Source organism: Calypte anna, chromosome 13 (assembly GCF_003957555.1).
Source record: "Calypte anna isolate BGI_N300 chromosome 13, bCalAnn1_v1.p, whole genome shotgun sequence".
NCBI classification, from domain to species: Eukaryota; Metazoa; Chordata; class Aves; order Apodiformes; family Trochilidae; genus Calypte; species Calypte anna.
The window spans coordinates 7,394,098-7,412,979 of NC_044259.1; the positions used below are offsets into that span (position 1 = coordinate 7,394,098).

General features: G+C 55.1%; 1 protein-coding gene across 1 annotated transcript in view; it reads right to left on the minus strand.

Annotated features, from left to right (window-relative positions):
• Positions 1–1,007: 1,007 nt before the first annotated feature.
• The window catches only part of PPARGC1B (PPARG coactivator 1 beta), a 42,648-nt gene continuing 24,773 nt past the window's right edge, over positions 1,008–18,882 (minus strand). Inside the window, exons 2-12 of the mRNA XM_030459036.1 lie at positions 12,361–12,534; positions 9,740–9,952; positions 7,740–7,856; positions 5,837–6,977; positions 5,375–5,411; positions 4,886–4,950; positions 3,663–4,431; positions 3,084–3,153; positions 2,224–2,345; positions 1,693–1,847; positions 1,008–1,199 (exon numbers count right to left, since the gene is read on the minus strand). Coding sequence (XP_030314896.1) covers positions 1,096–1,199; positions 1,693–1,847; positions 2,224–2,345; positions 3,084–3,153; positions 3,663–4,431; positions 4,886–4,950; positions 5,375–5,411; positions 5,837–6,977; positions 7,740–7,856; positions 9,740–9,952; positions 12,361–12,534 — 2,967 coding nt within the window. The 3' untranslated portion in view covers positions 1,008–1,095. The remainder of the gene's footprint in view (positions 1,200–1,692; positions 1,848–2,223; positions 2,346–3,083; positions 3,154–3,662; positions 4,432–4,885; positions 4,951–5,374; positions 5,412–5,836; positions 6,978–7,739; positions 7,857–9,739; positions 9,953–12,360; positions 12,535–18,882) is intronic.

Below are 18,882 nucleotides of genomic sequence, written 5' to 3' on the forward strand. Positions count from 1 at the left end.
GCAGGGAGCAAGCCGCTTGGCCCTGCTGGTCTCCCAGACACCTAGGGAGCTGGAGAGAAGCCAGATCCCTTGCATGGACCTAAAGACACAGGTTTCCCCAGGCTGTGCCAGCAGGACCCACTGGATCAAGCCTGGCTGGCTCCAGCCCCCCAGCCACTCTCTCCTGGCTCCAAAGGCAGCTGAGGGCTGGAGGAGCAGTGCTGGCTGGCAGGCATCAGTCCCGCAGGCCCTGAGCACTGCAACTCTCTACCACCCCTCTCCTTCGTGACTGCAAAGCTGCCTGGCCCCATGTGAGAACGGTGTGGGGCTGGTGTGTGTTCCACAGCCCGCCAGCTCCATCACACACCAGACCCAAGCTCAATATCTGGGTAGTGTGACCCATCTGGGCTGGGGCCAGGGAGTTCAGACCATGTGAGCAAGAAGAATGGCTTCGACAGGAAAGTGGGTGGCCCCAACGTGACCACTGAGCACCCCGGTTTGCAGGCGGGGGAGGTGGGTGCCTCCAGGTGAACACCCCCAGCTCCTTGACTCTGTTCTGACCCCCATTTGCTGAGTGGCAAATGCCTCATTACAGTGCATAGTTAAAAATCAAGGAAGCGGTACAATAAATCTGAATTACAGTACATCTGAGCCATAAATACATTTTTTTAAGTATATACTTTTTTTTCTCTCTCTTCTATTAAAAATTAGTTTATAATCCTGATTCTATTCACAATTAACAATTTCATCATCACACACTACAGACATAAAAATGTTATGGTGAACACAGCTGCAACTCCACAGTGGGAGCATGGAGTCAGGGGCTGGGACTGGGGAGTGGGGCCAAGGGGCTCCTAGGCTCACCCTAAAACAACCAGTCAGAAGCAGGGGGGACTAACGTGTGGCAGTGAGACATCAACACCATGGGGACTCACAGACAGAAGCAGCTTTGTTCAATGTAAACATCGATTGGAAGGGACAGCAGTCTCTCTCTCGTGCGTGCGTGCTCTCTCTCGCTCTCTCGCTTTCCACAGACTGAATAATTTCTTTGAAAACGTAAACATATTGGAAGTGCCTTGACTGAGGTATTGAGGTATTCCTCCAAGGTTAAGGCTGTTACCGATGCAGGCTGAGCTGGGCCTCCTGCAGCAAGCTGTCGAAATCCATGGTCTCGTACTTGCTTTTCACTGGAGCTGGGGAGGACTCCTCCACGCTGCAATCTGGGAATGGCAGGGACACAGGGCAGTCAGGGAGCAGGGAACACTTGCGACTTGGGCTCAAAAAATGCCACGTGCAGCATGCTGAGTCTGTTCTGCAGAGCAGCAAACCACATCTCTACGGCTCATGAGATGCTGCTGACTGCTTTCTCTAATGACTAGAAAGGGTCCAGCACAGTGCAGAAATGCAGCAGAGATAGGATGGTCTCTGGTTAGCTGAGACCCAGCAGCCCTGAGGTGTGATCCTACGTTTGCAGCCAACACACTCTGGGTCCTCATGCCAGTTGCTTTTTTCCTCTACCCCCCGTCACCCAAGCCATCTGACTGAGCTAAGAGCAGCTATGTGAGCCATAGGAGAGCCAGTAGGCTTTTCCTGCAGGCTCTAAAGAGGTTTAGGCTCCCCACATGGCTAGGGTTCATCAGCAGTACAATGTGTCACTACAGCTCTGTGTTGATACACAGGATACTTTGGCAAAAGCAGCTCCTGCTTTCTTACCCAAGTCAGTGTATCTGGTCCAGAAGAAGTGCCCAAGGCCACCAGAGCTGAGCTGGAATGAAGGCTCATTCCTCTTCCTTAGTGAGGTGCCATTCTTCAGAGATAAGGCGGCATGCTCTGAATACCGGTAGGTGATGAAGCCATATTTATCCCCCCTGAGCAACCAGAGAAAGAATTCAAAGTTTGATGGGTGCTGCAACCCCTCTGGCACAGCTCTCTCTAGGACTGCAACCCTGTCTGTCCATCCCACCATCCATCCATACTGCCAGCCCTTCATCCTGCTGTTCCTCTGCCCCTCCAGCCCTCCCCATGCCCTTAAACCTGGGGACATCCTGCACCTCCTCACCCAAAGTGCCAAGCCCCTGGGTTCAGCTGGCTGAGTGGGTTGGCATGGTGCCCCTCCAGCACAACCACATCAGTGGCACACAGAGATGGACACAGGGCTGACCCTGTACTGCCTGGCAGCACTGATGCTGTTGCAGGAGAAGGGTAGCAGCTGGAGCCGCAGACTGTGACTTGCTCCTCACCCACCTGTTAGTCCTGGACAGGACTTGACACTCCACGATTTCACCAAACACTTCAAAGCGTTTCTTCAGTTCACTGGAGCTCATGCTACTGGAGAGGTTTCTGATATACACCACCCGTCCTTCTCCCTGACAAAGCAAAGAAAAGGTTTCAGGTTCTGGGAGCCCCGTGCCTCTGTGCTGCTGATGGGTGCTGGAAATGCAGGGCCAGTGAAGAGCCTTGAGAAGCCAGCACCAGGAGTCAGGATGCAGCAGGGCAATATGCTGAGGGCACAGCTTGGCACCTCTGAGGTCCAGCTGTCTCTGCTCCAGCTGACTCATGGGTGTCAGCCTCAGGACACCACTGCAGCAGGGGACAGCCATGCCCCAATCCCTTAGGACAGTGTGACAACCAGGCTGCAGCAGTCATCCCCACCGTCTTCTTGTTTAAATTTCTCCTGCATTCCTGCAGCTTTTTTAACTCCTCCTGATGAAGATTCTTGGAAACTTTCCTGATGGTTGCTAGGGGCAAAATTCAGTTGCACTACAGAAAATTAAAAAAAATGCCCAGCAGCATACCCAGCTCCCAGGCATGGGCACAGGCAGCATTCCTGGTGCAGAACTACATCTATAACAGCTGAGCAGCTTCAGGGATCCCCCAGCTCACCCCACTTACTGCCAGCTTCACCGATGCAGGATGCTCTGGGCACCCAGAACTCTGTGTGTTGCCAGAGACTGGTGGTTTTCACTTCACATCTGTTTTTTTCTCTCCCTCCCTCCCTCCACCCCCATGTCCTTGGTTAAACTGGCCTCACACCAAGGGATGACGAAGCCAGAGCTGAGGGCTGGGGATTGCTCTGTCCCAGCGTGGGGTTCCCGCTCACTTACGATGGCCTTTTCCCGTCTCTTCTCCATCTGCCCCCGCTGCCCACCCCGACACTGCTCGCCATTCTCACACCTGGGAAGCGAGGGAGAGGAGGTCAGACAGGGGGATGGGAAGGATCCAGCAGGGAAAGCTTCAAGCGCCAAAGACACACTCCAAACATCAGAGAGCTGCCAAGGCACGTGGTGTCTGCAGCCATGGGCAGACAGGCTTGGAAGCACCAGCAGCTGAGGAGTGACAGGGGTCTGGAAACACTGGAAAGGATACTGGGAAAGTCCTGTCCGAGATGCCCAGGGGGTCCCAGCCAGTGCTCATCCCTCCTCAGGCACAGCCCCAGCCCATGACCCATTGCTGCCATCATGATGAAAATCCCTGGCAGCTTTCCCCCAGCATTGCTTTCTCTGGCTGTGGGTGATGTTTTTAGCAGCTGCTGATGTAGACCCAATTATTTCAATGTTTTTACTTTCATTAATCAACATCTTTATTACATGGGCTAGCAGACCAAATATGGGACTGACACACCCCAGAGCAAAAACACAGGGTGCAAAACCAGCCCCAAGTGTCCCCTCTACTGCCCCCTGTACCTGAAGGTCCGCCTGCTTGCAGGTGATCGGGACCGGCAGCACGAAGACCCTGAGCTGGACCTGCTCCGGGAACAGTAATGCAAACTGGTCCTGGAAAGGGGGTTTCTCCGCAGACACAGCTTGGTGTCACTGTGCTCCTCCTCCTCCTCTTCTTCCTCCTCCTCCTCCTCCTCCACTGGGGAGCCGCTCTCACTGCAGCTGTCTTCAAAGACAGTGTCATACTCGGGGCTCTTGCAGAAGACCATGTCCTCATCATCCAGAGCACTATCCAGAAAGCCAAAGTGCTTTGTTAAGCTGGCTCTGATCTCCTGGTCCCTCAGCTGCTTTACGCCATCCTTCCACAGCATCTGCATGCCTGCCTCCTTGCCACTGGGGTCCAGCCCCTGGTAGTGGGCGGCTGGGACCCTCCTCTTGTGCTCCATCTCCACCTGGCCTGGGGGCTCCCATGACTTGAGCACCTTCCTCTGCAGAGCAGCCTCAGGCTTCAGCACCTGGCAGTAGTCGTGGTCCCCGAAGGAGCGGGAGAAGGGCCGCTTGAGGATGCCCTGTTGCTCGGGGAGCACAGGGCGCCCGGTGGCTCGGCTCAGGTGGGCGAAGAGCTCTGTCCTCTCAGGGTGCTTCTTGGGGGCTTTCCTGGGGGCTGCCACATCCCCTGTGCCCCCAGAGCCGGGGGCTGTTCCATCCTCCTTCCCTGGTTCCTGGGGGATATCTGGCTTGTAGAGGTCTTCCTCAGCAGGCTTGTAAGGCGGAGTGGTTGGCGGTGTGAGACCTGAACCCCCCCAAACAAAGGGCAGGAGTCAGCTCTGCCCCCACCATCCTGCCCCATCCCACCCTGACACCTGAGATGCACCAAGCATTGCAAGGGAAGGAGGCTGCTCAGCCCCCCAGACTGATCCATCCAGTGGCGCTTGAGGAAAAAGGATCCCTGACCCCCTAAGGGACCAGAGAATTCTCCCTTCCCTCTTGGCTCATACAGAGGCCCCCTTAACTGTCCCCCTATTCCAAACACATCTCCCCAGCACTGGCTTCTCTGAAGGATGCAGCTTGCAGTGTTGGGATGTGGAGGCAGTGCATGGAAAGTTCTCTGCATTTGCAGTGCACAGGCCTGGGGACAAACATGCACACTTGGCTGCAGCCAAAGTCTCCAGGCTGAATTTAGGATAAAATTGCCCTATATCAGGAAGGATTTTTGCAAAATTAAAAAAATTAAAAGCCTGTCCTACCTGCTGTCCCACACAACTCCACAGTCAGCATCGGCTCAAAGTTTCTCTTCCCAAAGGTTGGGACACTGGAGAAGAGAAGAAAATAAAGAAGAAGAAAGTTTAGGCAAAACAAAACACTGAGAAAGCAAAAGGAAACTGAGAAAATGCTGCCTACAAGTGAGCCCTCCCACCATACCTAGTGCCTGATGGAGTAACCCCATGGGGGGATGCAAGGGGCATCAGGGCAAGCAGTATGCCCTCCCTGTGCCAGCCAGAGCTCTGGGGCATATTTCCTCTGGCACACAGAAATGCTCTGCCCTTGGCCAAGGGCTCTCCAAGCTCCTTGCACCCGAGCAAAAGCCACAGCTCCCCTCACCCCCCAGCCCAGCTGCACAGCTCGGTCTGCCCCGCAAAGGCAGCTTCACCCAGTCACTGCAGCTGTGCCCAGCCAGACAAACCGAGGCAGCTTTTCAACCCCAGCACAGGATAGTTAGCCCTGTGTGCACTTACGTTTGTGCCAAGGACAGCATGAGACACCTGGGTGTTTCTGAAAGGCAGGGAGAGAAGCAGGGTTACCAGCAGAGCCGTGCTCCCTCCAAAGCCCATGGTGCTCACAGTGGGAGCCGGGGTCCCTCTGCCCACCCAGGCCTGGAGACAGCAACATCTGCAGGAGAGCTAAAGCTGCTGGGGCTGAAGCTACCCCTGCTCACCAAGCACTTGTGGATAGCTGCAATTCTGAGAGACTAGTGCAGCTGAACGCTGGTGACCAGGCACAAAGTGAACCCCTGGGGAAGAAGGACCTGGAGGAATGGGGCAACCCGGTCCCTGCTGGGTTAGAGCTACACTGACTCCTTCATCTTGTTATAAGGACAGGGAAACTGAGGCAGAAGGCCCCCATCCCCCACAGACTGGAACAGCAGCGCAGTCACACCAAGGAGGGTGAGCAAAGCAACAGCCCCCGGCCCCCCTCACCTGCTTTCTCCGGGAGGGCACAGCCCCGGCTCTCAGCCCCGTCGCCCACCTCGCCATCCCCTGGGGAGCTCAGGGGGAGAGGCTGGGGCTCCACCAGCAGTGCCATGCTCCCGCTGTCTCTCTCCTCCATGCCCCCCACCTCCACTTCAGCCACGGGCTCTTCGGCAGAGAAGCCGTCCAGCGTTGAGCAGGCCAGGGTGTCCTGGGGGCCACAGCTGTCCCCTAACTCCTGGGGGCTGGAGGGCTCAGGGGGTGGCTCATCTAGGAAGGAGAGCCAGTGGCCAAGCTCAGGGTTGAGTCTCTTGGACCGGCGGACAGCATAAATGGTGCTCTCCTGCTTACGGGTCACCTTCCCCACAGCTGTGCCTGGGGTGCCCACATGCTTCCCAGCATCGTCCTCAAGGCCACCCGGCTCCTGCAGTGCCTCTGCCTTGGCCCCAGGGCTCTGCTGTGGCTCACCCTTCTCCGTCGCCGTTCTGGTTCTGGATGTGCAGCTCCCACCAGCATCCTCCCTGTCCTGGGCTGGTGGCACTGGGGAACGGTAGCCAGGTGGCCGGGCTAGGGCAGCATACACGGGCTTGCCCAGGCGGTATGGCTTGCTGACATCACACAGTAGGTCCCGTGCCAGCAATTCCTTCAGGATGGAGAAGGATGCCCCGGGCTTCTTGCAGCCCCCACCCATTTGCCAGGTGCAGCCCAGCTGGCTCTTGGCACTGCTGGAGCAGTCTGGTTTGGCTCTCTTGAAGGGGCTGCTGCAGGCTGGGGGCTTGGTGTCGGTGGCATCACGGGCAGGCAGCTTCCGTGGAGGCAGGCAGTAGGTGTGCATGTAGCGGATGAGCTCCACCATGGAGTGCATCTCCCCCTTGCAGGAGAACTGGCAACTGGAGCCATCCTCTGCCAAGGAGGGGGGAGTCACCGAGTCACCAGAGCTCAGCGAGTCCTCGCTGGAGTCACTGTCATCCTCATGATGGGCACAGTCCCCCAAGGATGAGAGGTGGAGACTGCTGGGGCATTCCTCAGGTACCTGGGAGGCTTTGGTCTGGGGGCAGGGGGTGCTGGAGGTGAGGTGCCGATGCAGCTCGGTGCAGCTGCGGCTTTGTGCCTGCGGGACACTTGCCCTCCTGTCCCGGGGACCCCCCACCTTTGGAGAAGAGAAAGGAGAAAGTTAGTCCCAAGCCTTGCAGCCGTGACCTGACACAAGTACCAGGCATAGGGGGCAGAAGCTCCCCAGCCAACAGAACTCCCCCACACCTGGGAATTTCCTCCCCCAGCATTCCGACCTGCCTGGAAATCATCCCCAAGCCCTGGGAGGTTTCCACACAGGGTTGGCAGCCCAAGGGCTGCCCCTCCATCAACCAGCATGCAATAATCTCCCTCTGGCCAGGAGGGATTTGCTGCTCTTCTCAGACAATCTAATTTGCTGGGCCTAATGCACTGCGCAATTACCATGAGCCAAGTCGAAAAATCTTTGATGGCAACTTCTGCTTGGTTTCAGGAGATCAGCTTAAGTGATGGGGTGGGCTCTGCAATGTGACACCCATCTTTCCTTGGTCCGTGGCTCCCAGCTTGGGCGGTGAGTCAGTGGGGAGGGGGCAATGGGGAGGCCAGGGACTTTACCAAACCAACACTCAGGAGAGTTGGGTCCAAATGGGATTGAGACATTTCTCAACCCAGCACAAAGCCCAAAGGTTTTGTGCTGAGCCCCAGCTGCAGCCCTAGCACAGGCAGGGTGGGTTGTGGCATTCCCCTCTTCACACTCTGCCATCAGTGAATGTCCCCAGACCCTGACCCAGCTCAGAGCCTGCCCATGCTCCCCAACACCATCCATTGGTGACCTCCTCTAGGAGAGTTCCCAGGGGCTCAGTGATGGGAGGGGCTGGAGCTCTGCCCACTGAGGATGTACCTTTGTGCAGGGCCGTGCGGGTCGGGACTTGGGGGTCCCTGGGCGCCGGGCGCTCCCATCCCGCTGAGCCTCACAGCTGGGAGGCACATGTGATGGAGAGAGGAGCAACTTCTTCAGCTGCAAAGAGAAGTGGCAAGAAAAGGAGTCGGCATCACAGCGAGGGCAGGAGAAACTGCCAGTGGGGCCGCAGCCTCCTGGCTCACACCTGCGCTGGTCCATTGCTGAGCATTTGACCCAAAAAGGGGTCAAAAAGGCAGGGAGGCATTTCCAACCTTCCCGTTGCTGTGGGGGCAGGTGTCCAGCCATGCACAGCCCTGAGGGGGTCAGGGCTGTCTCTGCAGCATTCACCAGTCTCCCCAAGCAGGTCGAATAAGTGAGAATTTACTTCCCAGGGGAATCCCCTCTTCTGACAGACACAAAGAAGCTATGGTGACATCCAGACTTCTCACTGCATCACTTCTGCCCTTAGGTGACAGAGACTTTACACTGGCATGAGTGATAGATTTGGACAGCTCGCTGGGTCCCCATGAAAGGTTCATTCAGCTGAAACATCCAGAGAAGGCCTTGACTCATTAATGAGCTTTCAAGGCATTTTGCAAAATATAAGCCCCTGTGGGGCCTGTTGAGGATCTTCCCCAACATCCCATGGGCGGTAGGAGTGGGGTTTTCCCTGGGTACCCAGGGTGCCACCATGTCTGATGGCAAGGTCAGCATAACATTTTCTTCTACGGAAAACCTTTTTTGTTTGTTTGTTTGTTTAGGGGAAGGAAAAAAATAAACCCCACATCCAGCAGCAACATTTCATATTCCACCCATGTCGCACTAACAACCAAAGGCGACAACAACTCAACAGCAAGATGACTGCGTAGGCACCTGGGGACTGCAGGGAGGAGACAGATCTGGGGCTCCCGTGCTGCCGAGCAGGCACCGAGTCCTGGGGCAGGCACGGGGCTGGGGGGCATTTAAGGGACAGAAACAGGGAGTGCCCCAATCAGGCTCTGCTGGGAAACATCAACCAGGGCACCCACAGCTTTAGACGTGCAGCTCCTGTTGGCAGAAGCTACCAGCACCTCTCTCCCCGACCTCTGCAACGTATACATCCTATATATACACATACATATTGTGTGTGATATATACCCTCCCTTTCCCCCCCACCCTGCCACCCCCCCCCGCGCAGGGAGTGGGCGGTGGAAATGCGCGCTCTCACCACTGGATGTCACTCCTCCCCACCACAGCCCTGGATTCTGGGGACACCCAGGTCCCCTAGTGGGGACCCTGAACCCCAGGAGGGAGCGGGCTAGGTGCCCCTATCCCAGGGGACCCGCTGGGGATGGCGGTGGTCTGCTGCAAAGGCTGCCAGTTATTTCGGGCCAGGAGGGGCAGTGGGGCTGGAGCCCCCACATTGCAGGAAACCAAAAGAGATGCTCCAGTCAACAAATCTGTAGCACTGGAGGCCACACAGCCCCTGAAGGGGTTAATGGTGGAAGAGGGAAGAGGGAAGTGGGACCCTCCCACTTAAAACTGGGGTCATGGGCTATCTGAAACTCCGGCCAAGCCCCCTCTGTCCCTCCTGCAACAGCAGCGGGCAGCTGGGCGCTGAGGCAGAGCTAGGTGGGAGCAGCCACCATTGCCCACGGGCACAGGGCTGGAATGCACCAGGGAGACCCCCCGAGGCAGCCCCACATCCATGTTCTGGATTAACAGCAGGTGTGGGTCTTGCCAAAGCAGCCACCGCCTCTTTGACACCTGCCCCCACCCCCTGCATAGATATATTTGTATACACACAGCTTGTTCCTGTGAGGATGGTGATGGAGGTGACAGCAATGATGCAGAACATGTATACGTATACAATACAAGTATATGCTTTGGTATTGACGGTTAAAGAGATTTTTAAGCCTAGAATGAAAAAATTCAGACCTTTGCTTCCTATCATACCCATGCAGCCGGCTTATCAGGGGCTCATCCAAATCCACCTTAAACAGTAGGAAGTGGGTTCTTACTAGAGACAGCTCATCAAACTCGGGGGCCGAGGATGGCCCCCCCATGACCGGGGCGGTGGATTTGGGGGAGGGGGCAGGCGAGGTGTAGGCATGGTTGAGTGTGTCCCCCTCTTCCAAAGTTCGGAAGGCAGCCAGGCCCATGTCATCTCCCTGTATATCATCCAGTGTCTCGGTGAGGGCTGCCAGCAGCGCTTCATTCTCGCTGTCTATTATCTGAAAGGAGCAGGCAAAAAAAGGAGGGGAAGTTAGGGTGGGCAGAGGACTGGAGGATGCTGGGCTGTAGAGAAGAAGGGTTGGAAGTGCCACACTAGCACTCACACTTTCCAGTGACCTATGGGGGACCTGAGAGAGCTTTTCCCCAACACAGCATTAGGATGGGATCGGGAGAAAAGAACCAACTGGAAAAGGAGCAGCAGTCCATCTCCCTGCATATCCAGGGGGAAAATAATGGATCAGAGCATTTTCTCCCCCCATAGTTGCCTCCACCCCACCATGAGGCAAACAGCAGCAGATAAAGAACCTGATTAAAAGGCTCCTTGTCCAAATCCTCCTGACTTTGGACTGCAAGCTCCCCATGGTGCTGGCTATCCCAGCATTGCTGAGAAGGGCTGAGAGCAGCATCCAGCTGGGATGGGAGCAGCATCCAGCTGGGATGGGAGCCCAGGCAGGGGGCAGGCACAGCTCCTTGCCCTCCATGAGGCAGAAGAGGCCTGAGAGGGTACAACCAGTTATTCACATCTCTCCTGACGAGGAAGGCAGAGAAAATATGGAAAGTCATAAGCCCAGCCCAGTAGACAAGAGGGCACAGCCCCCCTAGGGGGGCACAGGCTGCACCTCTGGCCAGATGTACAATTTGCAACAAGCTGAATGGGTTTCATTGTCACTGAAAGCCTCCAAATGCAGGCACTTCCAGCTTGACAGGGGCTCTGAGACCTCATGCTTAAAGCTGGCTGCACATGCTGCTCTGCAAGGGACCCACTCATGGCTCCAGAATGAGATGAGCCTTGTGTTACAGCTCCCCTGGTCTATTTTTTTGGTGAACAGCATGATCTGGGAATGTTGATGGGAGATTTGAGTTTCTGGGACTGCTCCTGTCTCCCTCCAGCCCACCACTCCAACCTGCCCCCTCAGGCCCCTCTGGGCTTGGCCTTGGCTGATTGATGCTCCTCCAGTCCTCCCAGTGCACTCCCAGCCCCATGAGTCCCCTTCCAGCCTAGATATACCGTGCAAAAGCCCAGAAGAGGATGCAGGAGATGAAGAATGGCTGAAATGAGCCAGTATTTCCTTCTTTTTGGTCCTCCATCATACTCTGAATGTAAACCATGTCCAAAAAGAAACAGGCTACCATCAGCTATAAAATTAGCACTGGGGTGAATTCAGGCTCACAAGAAGGACTGTTGACTGCACATCTTGCATTTCTCTCATCTTGTTTGAAAATTAAATATCTTTTGTTCCATGCCCTAACCTTGCTGGCAGTTACTAGAGCAGGCTCCAGGGAAAGGCAGCAGGATGCTCCATTTTTGGCTCCATTTCTTTTCCTCCTGTTATTGGCACAAGACTGCTGTACATACAAGTTCAGTGGGATACATTTCATCATACTCTGCTGCTCCTAATGGGCCTGTCTTTCACATTTCTTTTCTGTTTATCTTTTCCCCAGGAAGTTCAGCGGAAAATATGCATCTCGTGATGAAGGTCCCTCAGCTGGACTGGACCATTTTCAAGCACAGCATCAGCACAGCATAAAAGCCAGAGGGTTGTTATTATGGCCAGGTTAGAAAATATTGGGGCTTGTATTTTCTTTTTTTCCACTTGTTTAAATAAAAATCCTCCTCCCTCCCCAAATGTAACTCAGAGTTGGTGACTAGCATGCAACAGTGCTCAGCAGGGCATAAAGACCCCAGACCCTAAGGTTGGGCACATCCAGGGCACAACATGAGCTTTGAGAAAAGCAAGTGGGCTGCCCAGCCTGCCCTGCCCCAGGTCCCTGGGAGGTCTCTACAGCTCCCAGTCTCCAACCTGCCTGTGCTCACAGCCCTGCCCTGGCACCACAGCAAGGAGAGGCAAAAATGTGCCAAGGAACAGAGACAGGTCTTGCCAGTGCCCAAGAGCACCCTCTGCCTCAGCAGCTTTGTACCTCTTGGTCCCAGGTGCTGGCACCATGATGGGACCATCCCAGCCCAAAGGAGAGGAGAGAAAGGAGCTGCACTCTGCCAGAGGGATGCCAGCCCCAAACACAGGGAGGATGTCAGAGCCGGATTGCTGGGCTGCTTCCTGCTCCTGGGAAATGAATGTATCTGCCTCATGCCACAGCCCCCACGCTGCTACCCTGGCACACCCTGCCATCCCAGGAATCCAATGGGACATGCTGAGCATCAGCTGCAATTCCCTTTTAATAAGGCATCACAGGAGGGCTGGCTCAGCAGCAACCTTCCCCTACTCACCCACTCCCCCCCATCAGCCTTACTCTGCTTGCCCCATTTAGAGCCCACGTGCAAATTAACAGAGCAATTATCAGCTGGGGAGGAGCTATTAATAGTTGCGTGGGTCCTCTCCATCCTCCCTCATTCACTCCCTCTCCTGCCTGCCTCCTCGGGTCCCCTGTGCCAGGAGGATAGGGGTACCTGGAAGAGCTCAGAGTCATCAGTGCTGTACTGGCTGGAGTCGGTCTCCGAGTGCTCCCCGCACCACTGCAGCTCGCTGAAGCAGCTGGCTGAGTCGAAGTCGCTGGCATCAAGCTGGGACAAATCGATCTCAGGGAAGTCAGAGTAAAGGTGCTCCTCGCCAGACACCTCGTACTGGGGAGAGAAGAGGAAGGGGTGAGCCCAGGCCAGAGGACAGGAAGCAGCTACGGAGATGGTCGCTCTCCTCAGGCAGTTGTCTACACTTGAGCCCCTTACTCAGGCTCTCTTCTGAAATTAGCTTTGGTAAGTGGGTCCAGGAGCAATTACATGGCACTGGAGAGCCCAGAGAGCACCTCTTCACTGCATATCAGTTTGCACAGCCTGGCACTGGCACTGCTGGTTACTGAAATGGCCACCAAGCTCCCCCTCTTGCATCCCGTGCTGCACAGGCATCAAAACAGCAGCGCCTGGATGAGAAGAGCCTTGTCCCCTTTGGCCAGCAGCTCAGGACATAGAACATACACCCAGGCTGTGGTAAAGCAAGCTGCTGGGACTCTCAGGGGAAACCAAAGCCATTTCTGCCTGCAGAAATGGTGTCACCCAGCCTTATCCAGCTGCCCCAGGGACAGCAGAGAGAAGCAAGAGACCTGGGTGCACATGAGGCAGCAAGACTCAGGTGGGTGGCTTCACACCAGTCAGTGTGGCTGCTCTGTACCCTGTCCCCATCCCCACCAAACTGCATGGGGACAGTCACCCTGGAGAAGCTGCACATCCTGGGGCACCTCCAAGGCAATCCAGTATTGCACAGGCAGGGTGAGAAAAGCAGCATGGAAACAAACTGATGTTTGGGTGCACACAGGTCAATGGGAGCTTCAGGAACTGAGCTAAAAATCTCCATTTAACCACAGAAAGAAGCTGGGACCCCCCCCACTTCTGCCTGGCTCCCATCTACTGTCTGACCACAAGCCCCCCGCCCAGTCCTGCCTGCACTGCTGATTGCTGCCTCACATCATGCTTGGATTTGCCTCTGCTATTCAGGCTCAAATGCAGAGGGGAAAGGTCTGGTGCAACTGTTCCCAGTACTGGCTGCCCAGGGGGAGTTTTCTGGCTATGAGAGAAGCAGGTTTATTTAGAGCAAATGCATTTTGGAGCAGGTAAACATCTGAGCATGTGAGAGAGGCTGAAAAGGCAGGAGAACAAGGGATTTCAAACTGAAACTGAGCTGCAGGGATGGGAAAGACAGTGGGTTTTTTGTTTGTTTTGTTTGTTTGTTTTGGTTTGGTTTTTTGTAGTTGGGATAATCTGTGATTATTGATTGGCTTCCCATAGGCTGAGGAGAGTGGGTGCCAGTGATCCCCACCAGGTTTAGGATGCCCTGTGCCACACCAAAGGACACTTCTGTGCACATATATATGGATAGTTCTCATGGGCTCCCAAAGCTGGGGCTCTTCAAACCTGCCCTGCAATAACCTTTGCTCCTCAGGTGGTCAGAGGGCATGTAGGTCCCTGTCCTCATCACTGGCAGCTCGGGGGAACACAGACATTACTTCTCCCCAGCCCTCCTGTCCCCTCTGCTCAGGGGCATCCCAGGTAGCTCTGGGATCAGAAGTCCTTTGTCCTTCAGATATGTTCCTTACCTGTTGTGGCTTTTCCCTGCTTTTCTGCCACTGCTCTTGTGCCTGTTCCAGAAAAAGTCTTGCAACAACTTTGGCTCCCCCTTCTCCCCAAATCTTCCCATGGGAACACAGGCAAAGGCCTTTATTTTTAGAAAAGCTGTACATACATATATATATGTGTGTGTGTCTGTGTGTTCAATTAAAAATAGAAAAGCAGTCAAATTCTCCTGCTCCTTTTGATATGCCACAAGGGAAAAGATCCTGGTGCTGAGATCACAAGGAGCAGCTGACACCAGTGCTTGGGACGTCTTTTGATCAACTCCACAGATGTGACATGTCCCCATTGGCAACAGGGCTTGATAAAAATAAACTCCTGCAATCTAATGCTGCTGAGCTGCTTTCACTGGGTACCCTAGAGATAGGAGTGCCCTGGCACTGCCATGCAGCTGTTCTGAGACAGTGGTTGGCAGTGGATGCTCCCAGGTTCCCAGATAGCACAATTCAGGAGTGCCTGAAAACTCAGCTCTGCCTGCATCAGCCCTTGGAAAAAGCAAGGAGAGCCTTAGTTCAGTACAGTCACCTGCACAGGCACCCAGAAGGGCATCCCAGCATGGAGCTGTGGCTCCAGCTCGCCCCCGCTGCTGGAAAAGGTCATTTAACTGGTCCAGCCACTGAGGACTTGAGTCTCTGGAGGGAATCCATCACTCCAAGCACCGCCAGCCCTGCCCTGAGTGCTGAGAGCAGAGCCCCACTGCTCTGGGGGAGGACCCAGCCCCCTGCCCGGGTAGGGGGTGGCAGTGATGGGGAGGCTGCCTGTGGGCACTGGACCTCATCTGCTCTGACTTTCCTTTTTCCCACCCTTTGCATTTCCTGCTGCCTTGGGAGAGGAGTGAACTTTTGTTCTAATTTTACTTGGGAGTTTGTAGGAAGATCAGCCATGGGTTCTTGGTGTGCAGCCAGCAAACACCCAGGGAGACATGCTCAGAAATTCAGAGGCATCCTCCAGCCCAAACACCTGGCCCATGCACACCACAGTGGCACACCCAACCAGCGAGATGCCAGCAGTGACTTGTCTGATGAACCCCTCCTCCAGGAAGAGGGATGCCCAGGCAGCTATGAAAATACCCCTGTGCCACAGACTTCCAGCCTCTGGGAGCAGGAGCCTCAGTCTGGGCATCCTCTCTGGCACCAGGACTGCCCCACAGATGCACCAGGCAGGCAACTGCACCTGAAAGCCGAAGCTGAACAGCCCCTGCTCAGAGACAGCCTCCTTGGCTTGCTTTAAAGCATGAACCAACTCTGACCTCAGCTTGAGCAGAAATACAGTCTCAATTACAGGACAAAGAGGCAGCTGATACTTGCGTGTTGCAAGGAGCTTTGCCTCTGCAGAGGCTTTGCTTGCCGGCAGGACAGAGCATTAACGTTTGTATTCATCTCCAGATGAGCTCAGAGCTGCCAGGGGTTTATGGTGGAACCAGAGGCCATCCCCAGGAGGCCAGTGGAGACCCTCACGCCAAGAGTTTGTGCTGGGTTTGTGCCCCTGGCTGGGCTGGACCAGAAAGCAAGAGGGCTCTGTGCCCACCCTGCTGCCAACCCCACTGCCCATCTGCACCATGGCAGAGCTGGCAATAGCCAGGAAGTATGAGGGACAGTCTCCAAACCAGCAGTCAAGGGCATCCAGAGGTCACCCTCGACAACTCTCCTGTCCCAGGGCACCTCAACTGCACCTACATTTTTCCAGACAAGTACCAGTGGGGCCTCTCCTCAAGCACTGCAGGTGAGTAGGTGAGGAGCCAGCCCCCTGCAGCCTGTGCCATGCCTTCTGGAAACTCCATGTAAGCAAATTTAGTGGCCTCTGGTGTCCCCAGCAGCTCCAGTGTGTGTCCTGGGATGGACCTGCAGCAGACTGAGGGCAGCCACGGGCTGGAGCCACATCCAAGGCTGCCCCACTAAGCACAGCTCAGTGTTGGCTCCCATCACTTTGGGGAAAGCAGGTGGGACATTTCCCCTTTCAGGTCTTTCTCCTGCTTCAGAGCAGTCTTAATTCTGTTGCAGGAGCATGTAAAGTCTTTGTCAGCAGAGACACGAGGTTTCTCTCCAATCCCAACTTTAATTCAAATGCTGGATTAATGAGATGGAGAAATATTTTCCTCTTATTTAGTGTCAACTTGGGATACTCAGATTGAACCCCTGGGCCATCAGGGCTGCAGAGGGTGGCTGGGGACAGGCTGCTGGCTCCCAGGACAGCCATACCTAGCAAGCTCACCAAGAGCAGACCTTGGCTCCATGTTTGTGTGGTCAGCTTGCCTGGAGAACAGGCAGCTCATAGCTCTCCAGTATGCTTGACTGAAAACAGGCACCTGGAGTTCAACAGCCAGGTGATGTTCTGGGGTTTTGCCTTCCCTGTGGCAAGCCTGGGAAAGAGACAAAGAGGTGATACAACCTCTGGACATTGTCTTGGATGAAATGCAGCATGCCAAAAAACAGCAACCTGAACCAGAGCAAGCCAGAAGGCTCAGCTGGCCATTGCCTGTGGTGCCCAATGTGCTCAGAGGAGCAGTGACCGTGACAAAAGGACCTGCAGGTCCTCTCCACTGTCACACCCCAGACAACAGTACAGGTAGAAACTTCCCTTATCTGCAAAACCCCTGGATCCAGCCCCTTGAAGTTGTGGCCAAGTATTTTGCAGTGAGGCTCTGAGTGCTCCGGGCGATGCCATTGTGCTCATGATTAGTGAGGCTGCAAAAGTTTCAGCTTCTGAAGTCTGCCGGCACGAAAGTGCTGCTGGATGGGCACAGCATCTTCACAGGAACTTAATCCTGTTTAAGCCTGGCAGCCCAGATTTGCACTGCCGCCTGCATACATGGCCCCAGGATGCTTCGCAACCGCCTTGTCACTCACATGCCACTTTGCTGTACAGAAAAAAGGGAAGGAAAGCGACAGCTCCCCGGAGGGTCTGAAGGAACCGGCCAGAAACAAGCAGCCCATCTCCTTGCCAAGGAGCCAAAGCAGTGACTCAGCTCCACACGGAGCCGCCTCCCTCCCCACAGCCGAGTGCCTACCCAAAGCATTAAGGGATAAATATACATCCACATGCGCTGGAGACAGAGCCTCAAATTAGCCAGTAGCATTTAGGCTGGGACCCAAACCAGCAGAAGGTGAGAAATGCCGAGAACACCAAGTGCCGCCTCCTGCCAGCCGTCCCTCGGCCGCACGGGAAGCGCCGGCTCCCGCTGCCCCGCGTTGGCTGTGGGGCAAGGAGTTTCCCCCTCCACAGCCCGGGATTGTCTCTAAAAAAGAAAGAAAATCCTTGGGCAGGGGTTTTGGAGAGAGCTGTCCAGGCTTATCAGCGAAATCCGTAATTACCGACTGCTTGAAACGGGGATTACAGCCATGGGGGGAGACGGGCACCGGCGCGGCCGGTTCACCGGGATGAACCCTGCCCCGGGTAGGCAGCCGCGGGATGGATGCTGCAGCGGTGGGCACGCTGCCCACCCCGCAAGCTACTTCGGGCAGGGGGGACCCCAACTCAGGCAGGCACCAGCAGACCCCCAGCACCTTCCTGGGCCACTAAGAGAAGAGGCAATGGGGGCACGCAGCCAACATCAGGGACAAACCCAGCCCCACTGCCCCTAGGGTGCACCCTGCTGCCCCCATGGCTCCCACCCAGGGGATGTGGTCCCCCAGAGGTTCAGGCCATCAGCACCTTGGGGGGATGAAGCCGAGGGCTGCCAGCCCCTTATCATAGCCCAGCCCAGAGGGACTGTGTGGGGAGGGCAGTCCCTTCAAATACGGGGGAGGAGGGTAGAGGTGGGAATGGAGGAGGGAGCTATAAATAAGTGTAAATACAGCAAGGAGGCACCTGGCCAGAGCTGTGAAGGTCACCAGAGTATGTGCCAGCAGATAAGCAACCCCCCTTCCCACTGGCATTTCAGAAAATGTCACTGTGAATGAGAGAGAGGTGGTATCAGGTTGTGCCTTGGCCTGGCCGCCCCTTGGCACCTCCCGATATTTATAGCCTGAGAGCCCCAAAGTGGAGGGCAAGTGGTCCCTCCTCGGGAGGCAGTGAAGGCAGAAGGGACCCTGCCTGCAAACATACTGATGTGACATGGCACAGGAGAGGCAGGGCCTCAGCCAGCTCCCCCGTTCTGTGTGGCAAGGAGCACAGGAATCGCCCAGGTTCCTGAGTATGCACAGAGGCATGCAACACCTCCCTGTCCTGCCAGGAGCAGGAAATTTCATCCTCTGCAGACTGCTAATTTTTAAATTTATTTATTTATTTCTACTAATCTGTTTTAACAATTCAGCCCAGCCAGCAAGGGGAAAAACCAAGACTAGCATTTAAATTCTGGACAAGATAAATAGCAGGTTGAACCTATCTTCCAGTCAACCTGCTCAAAAGCAACTGCTGCTTGCCTACATTGCTGTGGCACAGGGGAGCCACAGCATCAGTGCCAAGCCCCATGCAAGGCACTCCATACCAACATGTGTGGAGCAGCCCCCAGGGTGCAGAGCAGGCAAGGGGAGGGGGTGCAGGCAGCACAGGACTCCAGACTCCAGCAGGACAGGGGGTGCTTAGTGCCAGGCTCTGAGCCATGGCCAGAACGTGAACACAGTCTGACTTTTGTCTTACATTAAAAGGGTGTAATTAAGATCAACCATGAGATGCCAGTAATAGGAAATATTAAACATTAACTGCAAACAATAAACATGAACTTGCCAGGGTATCTTTGATATGGAGGAAAGATGGAAGAAATGGCACTAAAGTATCCCTGAGTCACAGGATAGAAAAAAGGAGTCTGAGCTACTGTTAATAATGCCCTGAATAAACAACACTGCTGGAACACTTTAAACAAAGGTGGGTCAGGTTTAGGAAGAAGGGCATCAGCAAAGTATATCACAGGTT